The sequence below is a fragment of the Thamnophis sirtalis genome, unplaced genomic scaffold (genome assembly GCF_051295495.1).
Source record: "Thamnophis sirtalis isolate CommonGarterSnake01/CBP01778 unplaced genomic scaffold, rThaSir2_p1.2 scaffold_8, whole genome shotgun sequence".
Taxonomy (NCBI): Eukaryota; Metazoa; Chordata; class Lepidosauria; order Squamata; family Natricidae; genus Thamnophis; species Thamnophis sirtalis.
This window is the reverse complement of record NW_028261388.1, coordinates 9,546,704-9,562,734: the sequence shown is the minus strand read 5'-3', so window position 1 is coordinate 9,562,734 and position 16,031 is coordinate 9,546,704. Positions and strand designations below refer to the sequence as shown.

Here is a 16,031-nt window from a genome sequence, read left to right as displayed (position 1 = left end):
TCTTTTTGAAAGTCAGGATCAAACATGTGCCCAAGTACATAGGCAGAAAAAAAGGTTCACCAACAAATGCGCGCTCAACAAAAGCATGCTGACAAAACCGCGGCAAGAAAACCACAAGGTCGAAATCGCGCCGACGAATGAGCGCAGAAGCACGCCGACAACAGCGTGCCGACAACAGCGCGCCTTCAACAAACAACTAATAACAACCTAATAACCCTAATCCTAACCCTAACCCTGAACCTAACCCTAACCCTTACCTTAACTTACCCTAACCCTTACCTTAACCAAATCACGCTTTTGTGGACGCGGTTTTGTCGACGCGTTGTTGTGGGTGCGTTTATGATGTCGTGGTTTTCTCAGCGCGTTTTCGTCAGCACGCTTTTGTCGTGCGCGCATTTGTCGGGTCACGGAAAAAAAGGGCACTTATCTTGTCTGACATCTGGTAGTTTTGTCTGATTCATTAGCGAAGAAGGGGATGATCAGGTCAACCCAATCCATTTTCCATGAGTCAGACTTAAGACTCTCTGATCTTTTGAATGTTGTTTTTAATATTTTGGTTTAGCTATGATGTAGCATGGGTGGATATGCCTTTGTTCCCAGTTCAGGGGTAAATAACCAGACCCATGAGTCAGTTTTCTGAGAGCGAAAAACCACAGAATTCTTGAGAAGCGGAAGAAAGCAGAAATCCCGTGGGGCGTTCTGCTTCCTGGGAAGAAGAATGAGAAACACAGAGAATGCTGCTTCAATCCAGCTGATTGCACAAATGCATTTGCTTCTAGTTTGTTGGTACATTTGTGTATATTTGTGTAGGACATATCTGGAGCTTGGAAAAAGAAAAAAAAAACCAGCCAGCAGAGAGTATATTGGCAAATTAGACATGTCCCTGGAGGCAAAAAGGCAATGAGATAAAATAACCAGATCTGCCGACATTTTCTGTTTCCGTGAACTAAAAGCACTTGCTAACATAACTCAAGAGGAAACCCCCCTTTTTTTTCAAATTCCTGGAAACCACATCAGGGTAATTACCCATTTAATCCAATATCTTCCAGTCCTGCCACTGAGAGCAGATTTCCCCAAGATCTTGAATCATCCTCCTCTTGTAACGACCCTGTAATCCCTTGCCAGGGTGGAATCTGAATGGCGCGGAGTGTTTACTGGCCAGATGCCCTCCTTGTCACCAATGTGGAGTCTTTTTCAGCAGATGTATTCCCAGTGTCCCCAGAGAGAGAAATATCTGCTTCTACCTAGGATCGAACTCACAGCCTCCTGATTGTGAGGCGAGAGCTCCACCTCTAGGCACACCGCACCACGCCTCCCCCAGATCTTGAACAGAGGGGTTTATTCGTTGTTGGTTTCATTGATTGATTGATTTCTGTCTGTCACTGTCCTGCACGCAATGCTCCTTCCTCTCATTTTCCCCCTACCTGGCTCAGGTACCAAGAATGACACTGGAGTCACTTCATTCTTGTTTACTTGCAAGACAGAATCTTGCCTGACTAAAGAATCTTGCCTGTGAACTGCTTGGGAGGAGACATCTTTGCTCTCTTTTTGCCTGCCAGACAAAGCGTAGCTGCTTCTTCGCCCTCTGGGAAACTGCCCCTCCCTTCTGGGACTCCAGACTACATTCCACCACACTACCTCGTAACTCTGTGAACTGCATTGGGCTTAGACTGGGCAACTCACCCAAAGCAATCCAGGAAACTTCCATGATTTGAATGAACTCCTCCATCCCAGCAACGGATGATTGAAATAAGAGTTTAGCAAGATTATGCTTGCAGCGTGCCTATATTTACTTTCTAAAAATTGTGGGCAACTGTGTGACTTACGGGGTAGGGGTTGGGTAGATGCTCATTTAGGTGTGAAATTTTGGTACTTTAATGATGCTGTCTGTGATTAAAATGTTTATAGAATGAACTTTGCAAACTAGAAGATTCAAGGATAAGTGACGGTGCTTAATAAGTGAATTGTGTCCCATTTTATGACCACACAGGGATGCTATATTGGGTGTGAGTACAAGGACTGGTTGTAGATCTCATTATTCAGTGCGTCTAACTCTGAATGGTCACAAAATGAATGGGTGTAAATCAAGAACTACCTGTATCACAAATGGTTTATGTTTGATTGGTGTCACACATGAAAGTTAAACAAATTTCCTAAAGCGTAAGAATGAATGTAACAAATTTATCCACCATTCCAGCATAACGTGAACATTTAACCTGTCTATTTTTGATAATGATCGGAGGGAAAAGTAACATCTTGGTCTAATTCCAAAGAGATGCAATGAATTTATATTTGGCTTAGGAGTCATATGTTCGAATGTCCTGACTTTAAGATAGCAATAGCAATAACATTTGGACCAGTGGTGAAATTCAAATCTTTTTACTACCAGTTCTGTGGGCGTGGCTTGGTGGGTGTGGCTTGGTGGGCATGGCTTGGTGGGCGTGGCAGGGAAAGGATACTGCAAAACCTCCATTCCCACCCCATTCTGGGGCCAGCCAGAGGTGGCATTTGCCAATTCTCCAAACTACTCAAAATTCCCGCTGTCGGTTCTCCGAACTACTCAAAATTCCCGCTGTCGGTTCTCCGAACTACTCAAAATTCCTGCTGTTGGTTCTCCGAACTACTCAAATTTCCCGCTGTCGGTTCTCCCAACTACTCAAAATTCCCGCTGTCGGTTCTCCAAACTACTCAAAATTCCCACTGTCGGTTCTCCAAACTACTCAAATTTCCCGCTGTCGGTTCTCCAAATTACTCAAAATTCCCGCTGTCGGTTCTCCGAACTACTCAAAATTCCCACTGTCAGTTCTCCAGAACCTGTCAGAACCTGCTGGATTTCACCCCTGATTTAGACTTATATACCGGTTCGTAGTGCTTTGCAGCATTCTCTGGGTGGTTTACAATGTCAACATATTAACCCCCAACAATCTGGGTGCTCATTTTACTGACCTAGGAAGGATAGAAGGCTGAGTCCACCCTGAGTCAGTCAGGATCAAACTCCAGGCTGTGGGCAGAGTTAGCCTGCAATACTGCCCCACTGCACCATTGCAGGACTGATCAACGTCAACTTTAAATTATACTCCCACACCCCCAAATGAAGAAGAGTCTGGAAGTTGTGTGCAGCTGTCAATTCATTGGTGTCATACCATCTTATTCAACAGTCCCAGTTAGCAACTGAATGTTCTGAACTATCTTTAAAAGCTTTTCAACGTGTCATATATGGTGGCACTTCACTTCAGAAGTTATTACATGTCTCATGACAGGAGATAGAGGCTGAAAACAGGCAAGGCAGGGGGCCACATGGGGCCTGTTTTGGCTGGCAGAGGCCAGTCCTTTGATATTTTCAGGTCAGCCCTGTGGACCATAATTTAAGCACCCCACGGGCAGGACCTGTGGACCTCCGAGTTTGACACCCCTGGTATAGGGTCTCCTTCTTGAACAGGGAGTTGGACTAGAAGACCACCAAGGTCCCTTCCAACTTCGTTACTCTGTTAACCGAACTGAGTGTGTCATGTGGGTTTTTGAGGCAGATATGCGTAAGTCTCAAGGACTCACTTGATCCCCCTTAATTTCACTCCTCCAAACAGCAAGACTCATCTACTCAATTGACCAGTCTCTTCGTCTTGACCGACTTAACATTCATTACCTCTTTCCCGATGCTTTTCTTCTGTGGATAGAAGAAACCCATAGACTGAGGCTCTTAAGAACCTTCAGAGGAACACTTGGCTACTGTAGGTGACATAGAAATGTGTTTCCTAAAATTCAAAGCTTGTGCGTGGGGTGTGCGTGTGTGTTGTTTTTGTTGGCAATATTAAAGGAAAGCCATTGGAATGTCTGCGAGGTTTTGCTAGGCTGTGCATTCTCCTCTGACTTCAGAAGAATGGAGGATGTTGTAAACACCGTTCAGAAGAGAGCATTGAAGGCTGGCCAAGTGCTGTGTGAGAAAGGTTTATTAATCCATGTTCTTCTGAAAATGCAATCTCCCTCCCTTGGGGTTCTTCTTACACACATCTGGTTTCCTGGAAACCACAAATGAATAGAAGCCCTTGGAATCTTTTCTTTCTGTTTTGTTTTGTTAGAGGGAATTTTCAAAGATGGAATTAGAAAACTATACTTCGTATCAGTCCCTTCCTCTTCCTTTACTAAAAATCTTTACGGGAATATCAGAGTTTGTTGCAAAAATCCAATCCAGAAAACACGCATAGATAACTGATTCAGCAGGATCCATTAACTTCTTTATACGCATAAATAAATGTACAATGCCAACAGCAGATTCTTCCAATGTGGTAGAGAGGAGAGATTGATTTCCAGTTTCAATTCAGAGAGCAAACTAGATTAGTTCTCTTGCACAAACTCAGAGCTGCATAGGTAAGCCACGCCCAGGCTACGAGCCGTCTAGCATGGCTCTCAGTCACCAAATAGTTTCCATGGGCGGATCCAGTTGCCATGCCTATACTTTGGCTGGCCTTGTTACCATGTCCTATTCCAGCCAGTCCCCAATGGTTGACCTGTTGCTATGTCCTATTCCAGTTCATGAATATTCTGACGTGGAAGCTCTGCTGATTTCCTATATCCAGGTGGCATTCTACTCCATGATGCTAATTGGCAACTTCATTTTAATTGAGCCAAATGTTTTAAATTGAAACAAATCTCAACAAATCACCCCACTAATCTCAAGACTCAATTATCCTTTGTTAGATCATTGGCCAAAATACAAGAGGTTCACCAGAAAACGTTTTGCCAAGGAAAGATGATTTTAGATAGAAATAGTTGGTCTTCAGTTGCTAAGTTGTGCCTGACTCTTTGCGACCCCATGGGCCACAGCACTTCATACCCAGTTTCACAGAGTTTGCCCAAATTTATGTTCATTGCATTGATGACCCTTTCTAATCATCTCATCCTTTGCCATCCCCTTCTTCTTTTTCCTTCCCTCTTTCCCAACATCAGGGTATTCTCCAAGGAATTCTCTCTTCTCATTTGGTGGCCAAAGTATTTGAGCTTCAGCTTCAGGATCTGTCCTTCCAAAGGACAGCCAGGGTTGATTTCCTTTGGGATCGACTGATTTTATCTCTTTGCAGTCCAAGGGACTTGCAAGAGTCTTCTCCAGCAAAAGAGAAATGGAAAGTGTGGCATCCTCCCAGCAGGATGACCCATCCCAAAAGCCATGTACTGTAAGAGAAGAGCAGAGGGGCAGACTTAAGCATATCACCAGCTTAGAGTCGTGGCATACCCACTAGCGCTCCAAGTCCGACCTTCCTGGATTCCATTGACCCTTTGTCAACCCTGAAATGAACCTGTCTGGGGCCATCTTTGAGCCTTCAGGACTGCCACTAGATAGAGTGTTTGTTTAGAGTGTTTATTATAATTTATAGGCCGCCCTTTTCCCTGAGGGGACTCAGGGCGGCTTACAAAACACGGGGAGGGGGGTACAAAGACAAAAGACATAAGACAATACATAATATTAAAAATAAAGCACAACATTCATTCATCATTCGGGAGGGGACAAACTAAGATTTTTATCCCCAGGCCTGACGGGATAGCCAGATCTTAAGGGCCGTGCGGAAGGCCTGGGCGGTGGTGAGGGTGCGGATCTCCACGGGGAGATTGTTCCATAGCGTCGGAGCTGCGACTGAGAAGGCTCTCCTCCGCGTAGTCGCCAGTCGGCACTGACTGGCGGATGGAATTCGGAGGAGGCCTACCCTGTGCGATCTGATGGGACGCAGGGAGGTAATTGGCAGAAGGCGGTCTCTCAAATAGCCAGATAGGAAGGGGAGGGAAATAGTTAGCTGGGGTGTTTAGTCAAAATAATAAGTTTTCCTGTGGGAACCAAGGTCATTCCAACAGGTGTCTGGGAGAGGAGGAGCGAAATAATCAAGCAATTGAATAGCACCTCGATTGACTTGGGGAAGTAGGGAAACTTTCTTTTTTAATCAGGTGAAAACTGCGGGAACTTTCAGAGTCGGTTTTCACCAGCTGTGCCAATATGATTTATCCAATGAAATTGTTCTTTTGAGGAATCTACTTGCCTCGGAGTTCTGCTTTCTATAGGTGCATTTCTTGGAATGCTGGCACCCTTATTTGTCACCAATTTGGTATTGAATATTAGTTGACCATATTCTTGCATATAGGCTGGAATAAATAGCACTAGCAATAGCACTTAGACTTATATACCGCTTTGCAGTGCTTTACAGCCCTCTGTAAGCAATAGCATTAGGACTTATATACCACTTTACAGTGCTTTATAGTCCTAAGTCTAAGCGGTTTACAGAGTCAGCCTCTTGCCCCCAACAATCTGAGTCCTCATTTTACCCACCTTGGAAGGATGAGTCAACCTTGAGCCAGGTGAGATTCAAACTGCCCAATTGCAGGCAGCCGACAGGCAGCAGTACTGCACTCTAACCACTGCGCCACCGTGGCTCAAATCTCCTGTGCTGCAACCTAACCAATGGCCCAGATTGCTTGCACCTGAGAAGCCCCTCTTTCTTAAAAAAAAACATTTCTAACCGATAGACAAATGCCTCCAAAGGTATGTTGGGGGAATGCTAACGATGTGTTTCCTAGGGTGTGGGGGAGCGGTGTGAAGGGATTATTATTACATCAAAACCTGTAATGCTTCAAACGGCAAGATATGATCTCTCTTCTTTGTTGATCCATGTGCTAATTAATCAAGGAGAAAATTACCGCATAGCTGAGGATGTTCCCTGATGTCTTAACTAGCAGAAGGAAGGAGATAAAAAGTTGTGCTCAGTTTGGCTTGTGAGCCATAGTGGAGAGGAGAGTGAGAACAGCGCTCTATGGAAGTGCCATGTTCCTCGTGATTGTGTTAGAGTGGATTACTAAATTTGATGGGGACTAGTAATTACTAGTAACCAACCCAATGAGGGTGGGACACGGTGCCTTCATGGCTAAGATGCTGAGCTTGTCAATCAGGAAGTTCGGCGGTTCGAATCCCTGGCGCCGCGTAACGGAGTGAGCTCCCAATACTTGTCCCAGCTTCTGCCAACCTAGCAGTTCGAAAGTATGTAAAAAATACAAGTAGAAAAATAGGAACCACCTTTGGTGGGAAGGTAACAGCATTCTGTGCGCCTTCAGAATTGAGTCATGCTGGCCACATGACCATGGAGAGGTCTTCGGACAACTCTGGCTCTTTGGCTTTAAAACGGAGATGAGCACCGTCCCCTAGAGTTGGGAATGACTTGCACATATGTGCAAGAGGAACCTTTATTTTAACCCAATGGGGAGCCCTACTTCCATCTTTCTGAGCCACGATGGTGCAGTGGTTAGAGTGCTGCAAGCTACTTCTGCTGACTGCCAACTGCCTGCAATTTGTTAGTTCAAATCTCACCAAGCTCAAGGTTGACTCAGCCTTCCATCCTTCCGAGTTGGGTAAAATGAGGACCCAGATTGTTGGGGGGGGGTGATATGTTGACTCTCTAAATCGCTTACAGAGGGCTGTAAAGCACTGTAAAGCAGTATATACAGTAAGTCTAACTGCTAAGTGTTACTATAGTATTGCTTTATTATTGACTATTTTAACTTGCTTCATTCTGCAGTGTCCAACGGCTACCAAGGCAACATTTGGAGTGCACATTAAAGTCGTAGGAGACTGGACAGGTATGTCAACAGCCCAGCTGTACACTATCTCTTGTAATGAATAAGGTAAAGGTAAATGTTCCCCTCGCACATATGTGCTACCCTTTCCCGACTCTAGGGGGCCAGAACAGCCAGCCCTGTCCAAAGACGTCCCCAGGGTCATGTGGCCGGCATGAGTAAACACCGAAGGCGCATGGAACACTGTTCCCTTCCCACCAAAGGTGGTCCCTATTTTTCTACTTGCATTTTTACATGCTTTCGAACTGTTAGGCTGGCAGAAGCTGGGATAAGGAACGGGAGCTCACTCCGTTATGCGGCGCTAGGGATTCGAACCACCAAACTGCCGACTTTTCTGGTCAACAAGCTCAGCATCTTAGCCACTGAGCCACCGCATCTCTGTCTGATGAATACCTTGATACAAAATCTGAACCATTTGTGTGTCATTGCAGAATATAACCCCTGTTTCCCATCTCGGCCTCCCAACAATTTTATTGTGTTATGAATTGATTGAAGTATGCTCATATACACCCTGCTCTTCCAAAACTGGATAACAGGTCTTGTTAATCATAAATACAGGTAGGGGCGTGACTTACAATGTTCATTTAGTGAACATCCAAAGTTACGACACTGAAAAACCTATAGCCATTTTCCATAGTTATGACCTTTGCAGCATCCCCGTGATCGTGTGATCAGAATTCAGATGCTTGGCCACTGGTTCGTACTTATGACCTTTGCTGTGTCCCCTTTTGCAACCTTCTCACAAGCCAAGTCAAAGGAGAAGCCAGATTCACTTAACAACCAGGTTGCTAACTTATCAACTCTAGTGATTCACTTAACAACTGTGGCAAGAAAAGTCATAAAATGGGGCAAAACTCACTTAACAAATGTCTCACATAGCAACATAAACTTTGGATTCAATTGTGGTGATGGGCCGAGCACTACCTATAAGGTGGCTTGATTTGTGTCTGTTTGAGTGTGTGTGTGTAAGAGAAAGTCAGATGCAAGCAACCAGAGCCACTCATGAATAGCTAAAGTTAGATATTTTAGACATTCTTGTAATATAAGCAATAGTAATAGCAGTATACTTATATACCGCTTCATAGGCCTTTCAGGCCTCTCTAAGCGGTTTACAGAGAGTCAGCATATTGCCCCCAACAATCTGGGTCCTCATTTTACCCACCTCGGAAGGATGGAAGGCTGAGTCAACCCTGAGCCGGTGAGATTTGAACCGCTGACCTGCTGATCTAGCAGTAGCCTGCAGTGCTGCATTTAACCACTGCGCCACCTTGGCTCTACTTTATTGTCTACCACTTATATTACAAGAATGTCACCAGACTGCTTGCCTTTCCCTTGGAACAGCCTGGTAAAGCTTCATGGATCTTTGGGGGGTGGGGGGGGTGGGGTTCATATGTTGCTTGTGATTACAAATGACTCCAAGCTAGGTGCTCACTTGACTCCTCCTTCCAGCCTCACTGACAGTTTCTTTGTTTTATAATGTTGTAAAATGTATTGGCTGCCCATGTTACTTCAAGGTAAATTCTCAGCAGCTTACAATCCTAACCCAGAGAGATTTTGTGTGCTATGCCTTTATTTCCTGTGCATTGCATCTGGGAATTGTCACAGAAAAAGTGTCCTTGCTAGGTAAGGAGATTCTTGTACCAGCTGTTTGATTGCCTTCTCAATTACTTAACATCTTATATCATTATTGTGATTGTCACATTACCTTTCATTTCACCATATGTTTCTCCTCCTGGGTGGTGGGTAATATCCTTTTGGCTCACATAGAGTCCTCTGGAATTCTATGGTTCTCTTTTAATTTTTTTTTTGCATCAAGTAGGTTGGCTAGAAAGGCAATTGAATGAATGAAAATGGCTTAACATTCGGATCAACAATGCAAGGGGGGGAAACCCTGGAGTTATAAAAATAAAGGGCAGATAGAGTTAATTCATTTGAGGAAGGGAGAGTTCAGTTCATGGAGGGTGTCTCCCCCCCCTTCTAGTGCTGTAATTATTTACTGTGTGATATATCTCATGAAGATGTGTCATTTGCCTTGTAACGCAAATACGGAAATGATCCCATTGGCATATACATATACGTGATTTGTGTACACAAAGATAACCAAAAATAGTTTTTATTAACAGATTTTATAACTATAATACATTCAGTATTATAAATGAAACAGTGAAGGACTGGAGCGTGATGCCTCTGCCAGAGTAAACAGACTTTAGGAGGGCTACGGGTAGAGGGTTGCAGGAGTTCGTGGCAACCGAAAATGGATTTTGGGAGCCTGTTTTCTTTGGTATTTGTTTCCACAGGTTAAGTAAACTGTATACCAAGTTATATAAAGTCACAACCCCTGGTATGCCCAAATATGGGAGGAAGGTCACACTTCCATTCTCTGTCCTTCGGCTCGTCACAAGAGACCATACAGACAGAAACCCAATATTTTTTACTGTTGCCTTTTTGTTACATTTGTTATATTTATGCTGATAAATAAATAAAGGGAGACTAGTATAGATCTATTTCAAGCTATTTAGCTCTCATCAGCTAGCCATACCCTTGCTGGGAATCGAACCTGTGCTCTATTGCCTCTTAGGCAGATGTGTTAACCATTGTGCTACAGGGCTCGACTCCTTATCAGCCACGCCAGGGTGAAAGGTATATATTTAAAGTCACAACCCCTGGTATGCCCAAATATGGGAGGAAGTTCACACTTCCATTCTCTGTCCTTCGGCTTGTCACAAGAGACCATCCAGACAGAAACCCAATATTTTATTCCCAGCAAGGGTATGGCTAGCTGATGAGAGCTAAATAGCTTGAAATAGATCTATAGATCTATACTAGTCTCCCTTTATTTATTTATCAGCATAAATATAACATATATATATATATATATATATATATATATATATATATATATATATATATATATATATATATATATATATATATATATATATATATATATATATATATATATATATATATATTCTCTTTAAGATCATAATATAAATTTCAACCTATTCTACCACATATTTTCATGAATCCATCTGAAAACCCTAACCCTATAACCAATATTCTTAGCCTACATTATCATACATACTGTACTTTAACCTGTTCTTCTTCCACTTTATATTTCAACAAACGTTTACCATTTAGCAATGGCCTTTTCATCATTGGTGCACAATTGCACCTTAACTTCTGTTTTACCTTCTTTTGTATCATCTTTTTATCCATTTTAATTCTTTCTGTAAGGTAAAAACACTTGACAACTATATCCTTCTGCCATGTATCCATTTTAAATTTTCTGTAAGAAAAAATGATCAACAACTATATCCTTTCGCTGTTAGCTGCTCTCTTGATTTGATTTAATTTAATTTTAAAAATAGCATAGCATAGCAGTTAGACTTATATACCGCTTCATAGGGCTTTCAGCCCTCTCTAAGCGGTTTACAGAGTCAGTATATCGCCCCCACAGTCTGGGTCCTCATTTCACCCACCTCGGAAGGATGGAAGGCTGAGTCAACCTTGAGCCGGTGAGATTTGAACCGCTGAACTGCAGATAACAGTCAGCTGAAGTGGCCTGCAGTACTGCACCCTAACCACTGAGCCACCTCGGCTCTTAAAGGATGTTTTTTCCCCAATCTTAGTTTAACACTTAAAGGTTACACCAGGTTGGCTCTCCAATCTGAATTCTGGATAGGAACTTTTGAGGGGAGCTATGACCCAAGAACATGTTGATGCTTTCTTTGATGCGGGAATAAGAAAAACGGAGTCATATCATCCTAACCATCTTGGTAAATGAGAGCAGCATACGGCTATCCTTAATTCCTTTTCTTTTCTAATTATACTCTAGACGTTCATTAGAATGTATGTAGAAGGCATTCTTGGCAGGAATACAGTTTGCCTTAATAAAAAAAGTATCCATTCCAGAAACAATCCTAAATAATTAAGGTGGAAAGATAGAACACCTGCTGAAGTACTTAGGGAGTTAATATCAGATACAAGCTTATAACCTAATGTTGTCCGGTTATTTATTTAGAGAGGGAAAATGTCCGGACCACACGTAATTTCTAATGTTGGATTTCCCCCCTTACCAGAGGGAGCCCCCTTGTGGAGTACTGTGAAGCCATTACCATGGCAACTCTACTGCGCTGTACAGTAGAAGCCATTTTAAGGCAGTACAGTAGAAGCCATTTGAAGGCACAACAGGCTGTATCATAGCAGAACACAGACCCCTCACAGTATTTGTTTTCAGAGAGTTAGTCATCTGTGTACCAAGTTTGGTTGAAATTGCTCATTAATATCAGATATAAGGAATATCTTCCTGACCAGTGCACGCCGTGTCATTGTTTGAAAAGTATTGCCAAAAAGCAAAGCAATGCAAGAATTACACAATGAGATGTGTGATGTGTTTTTCAAGAATCTTTGCGTGGATTTGTATGCAGAACCCACAGCTCAAAATAGGTAATGGGTGTCTTGTGGGCTAGTATGCCTTAGTAGCTTAAATTATGATGGCCACCATGATTGCCAAGGGACTCATCAACCCCTGGATTGGCCTCTGCTGGGTAAATGTATTGATTTATTTGTTAGATTTATCAAGGTCAGCCGAGAAAGCACACAATTGCTCTGTAGATCTCTGTGGCCTGCTACATTTTAGCAATAAGAAGAAGGAGCTCCCAGTAGAGCAATATATCATCCTGACTACCCCAAGGGATGTGATTAAATAGATGAAGTGTTGGAGAATGTAATCACTAGCGACCACCATTGGATAGCTGTGATTCAGATTTTTAGGGAAGGAGATAGAGGGAGAGATTAAACTTGTGACTTCTGAGCAGAGACAGTGACAATGATTGCCCACTGTCTAATTTAAATCCCAGGTAGTCCTTGATTTAGGAACACAAAGTGAGGCCCAAATTTGTGTGGCTAAGCGAGACAGTTGTTACGTGAGTTTTGCATCATTTTACAACCTTTCTTGCCGCAGTTGTTAAGCGAACAACTTAACTTAAAAGGCTCAGTGGCTAAGAGGCTGAGCTTGTCAATCAGAAAGGTCGGCAGCTTGACGGTTTGAATCCCTAGCAAGCTCCCGTTACTTGTCCCGACTTCTGCCAACCTAGCAGTTCAAAAGCACATAAAAATGCAAGTAGAAAAATAGGAACCACCTTTGGTGGCACCTTTGGCATTTAGTCATGCTGGCCACATGGCCACAGAGACGTCTTCGAACAGTGTTGGCTCTTCGGCTTTGAAACAGAGATGAGCACCGCCTCCTAGAGTCGGGAACGACTAGCACATATGTGTGAGGGGAACCTTTACCTTTAATCCAGGGGTGTTAAACTCAAGACCTGTCTTCCGGATCCAGATCACAGGATGCTTGGATCTCGCTCAAGGGGCAGCTCTGGAAACAGTGAAGGACCATCCCGCAGTGCCTCTGCCAATGAAAACTGAGCTTGGGAGGGCTGCGTGCGGCCCTCTCGAGCGCCATTTTTGCTGGCAAAGGGTTGCAGGAGGCTGCCACAGTCGAAAATGAGCTTGGGAGCCTGTTTTCGCTGGCAGAGTGCTCAGGCCACCACAGGTGCCCCCGAAACTAGTGATATCAAGCTGGCCACACCCCCATGCCCCCCTCCCCATGTCAAACACAGCCCTGATGCAGCCCTCAATGAAATCGAGTTTGACACCCTTGATCTATTATGGAAACTTCTGAAGCACGACCAAGGAAGCCTCTCACAATTCCTAGATTTCATTGTTGCAGGGAGAAAAATAAAATAGTTTGTGTGTGTCTGTGTGGTGGGTGGGAGCAGCAGTCACTTAAACAAAACTGTCATCTTTGACTGACAATGAAACAAGGGAATTGCTGTCAAATCATAGACATAGTTCAGCTTCCTGTACAGTAGCGGAATAAAAATCAGAGCATCTGTGACAGATGGCAGTCTAGCCTCTGAAAGCTGAAAGGGGCCATTTAGGCTATCTTATCCCAATCCCTATTTGGCACAAAAATGCAGATTACAGCAGCCCTGACAGATGGCCGCCTCATCTCTACTTGAGCATAATCAATGAATGAGAACCTACCACCTCTCTTAGTAATTGCATCTTCTATTGATCCAAAATGCTCCTTGCTTCTTAGACACTTCTTTCATATCGTTGAATCGGAATCTGTGTCTCCTTGACTCCATGCATGGTAGAACAATGAAGAAGAGCTCTTGACCAAAAATGTCTGATCAGTTTATTCTGAAACCCAATTCAACATGCTAAATCTCATCTTTAAATGGTTAAATGGCTTGGAACCATTTAAAGTTAATGGAATTTCTTTATCTCCTGTAGCTAGATGGTGGATAGGGCCTTTTCTGTGGTGGCTTCAAAGTTAAAAGGAATGCCTTGTTATTTAGGATTTTGAGGTCCTATCCTTACCAGCTTTTAGGGAACCCATAAAAATCATTCATTCCAATTCATTCATTCATTCATTCATTCATTCATTCATTCATTCATGCATGCATGCATGCATGCATGCATTCCAATTCATTCATTCATTCATGCATTCATTCCAATTCATTCCTTCATTCCAATTCATTCATGCATGCATTCATTCCAATTCATTCATTCAATCAATCCAATTCATTCATTCAATCAATCCAATTCATTCATTCAATCATTCATTCTAGTTTCCCTGAATGAGTGCTAGTTCTGTCTAGGATACCCTGCATAACTGGGAGTTTATAAACTAGAGGTCCTATAAATATTTCTTTTTCCTGTTCTCTTCTCCATCAGCTTGTATACTTTCTTTTCCCTTTGTGTCTGATTGGACAGAACATCTTCCTCTTTTAGATATATTGCTAATAATCTGGCCATCCTGAAATCCAGAGAAACCCAGATTGTGTTTTGTTTTGAATTCAAAATAAACCATTAAAAATGCACATAAATGCAAACCAAGATATGCATACCAAGTAGGAGTCCCCATCTGAATGGCTTTCAATTAAAATAAATAAATAAATAGCAAGGATCTCAGTTTGAGACCCTTTAAAGCTTAACTCCCAGAGAAGATACTCCTGTGTTTCCCCCAGTTATTTCTGTCAGTCAGAACTGAATGGTAATAAGAAACATGAGCTTCAAAGAGATGAGATCCTGAGAAATGCACCGTCTTTTTTCACAGCCTTCTCCGGCAGACTCCACTGAGCCTAAGTTAGCAGGAAATTTACTGGAAGTCTGGCTGCAGAATATCTTACTCACTACTCTTGTTCATTTCAGAATAGCTGCAGTATCTATTTTTCCCCCCCTTGTTTCAAGATTCTTTCCCTGAGTTATCTGACTCTTATGCATTGCATTGCTCCCCTTATTCTCTCATTCAAAAAAATCCAAAACAAACCAGAAAGAATAGAATAACAGAGTTGGAAGGGACCTTGGAGGTCTTCAAGTCCAACCCCTTACTCAGGCAGGAAATCCTATACCACTTCAAACCAATTATTTTGCAAAGCTCCTCATTGTTTTATTTTAATGATTTATAGAGCTGCCCATTTTACAGTAATGACTTTGGCCACCACACAAAGATTAAAACCATTATAACAGTAAAAAAACCTCATGATGTACTGATTAAACAGCAAAGCCTAAAAGCAAACCACATTGCCAAAAGAGCTCAGAAACTTCCTGGCTCAAAAGCCTAGTTCAAGAACCAGATCTTCAGAGCCATACAGTAGGGTAGGAGCTCTGGGGAGATGCTCTTGGGAGAAGCTGTTCCACACGGGGGTGAAATGCTACCGGTTCAGGCAAACAGATATTTCCGATGATCAGCTGTGACACGAGATTTATATTAGCTAGAATCATAAGATTTCCTGCTTTCTAGCTAACCTAAATCGCAGGGCACAGCGGATTCCCCCCTCTCGCTGTTCTACTTACCTGGAACGCTTCAAAGTGTTCTTTTTTAGTGCTGCATGGGCATGCCTCAGGAGCGCATGCATGCAAAGCACACGCTTGGTAGCAGATTCACCGAACTGGTAGCAGACTTCAGAGGATTTCACCACTAGTTCCACAGGACGGGCAGACCCAAAGTAGGCATAACTGTGAGGTTCATCCATCCATCCATCTCCCTCCCACCCACCCTCCCTCCCTCCCTCCATCCATCCATCTATCTATCTCCATCCATCCATCCATCCATCTATCTATCTATCTCCATCCATTCATCCATCTATCTATCTTATCTCCTTCCCTCCATCCATCTATCTATCTATCTCCATCCATCCATCCATCTATATCTATCTATCAATCAATCTATCTATCTATCTATCTATCTATCTATCTATCTATCTATCTATCTATCTATCTATCTATCTATCTATCTATCTATCTCCATCCATCCATCTTTTTATCTATCTATCTCCATCCATCTTTCTATCTCCTTCCCTCCCTCTCTCCATCCATCTATCTCCATCCATTCATTCATCCATCTATCTATC

General features: G+C 42.9%; 1 protein-coding gene across 1 annotated transcript in view; it reads left to right on the top strand.

The window, feature by feature from the left end:
• NOX4 (NADPH oxidase 4) overlaps positions 1-16,031 on the top strand; it is a 117,925-nt gene that overhangs the window by 54,012 nt on the left and 47,882 nt on the right. The window contains exon 12 of the mRNA XM_087722073.1: positions 7,551-7,611. Within this exon, the coding sequence (XP_087578199.1) occupies positions 7,551-7,611 (61 nt within the window). The remainder of the gene's footprint in view (positions 1-7,550; positions 7,612-16,031) is intronic.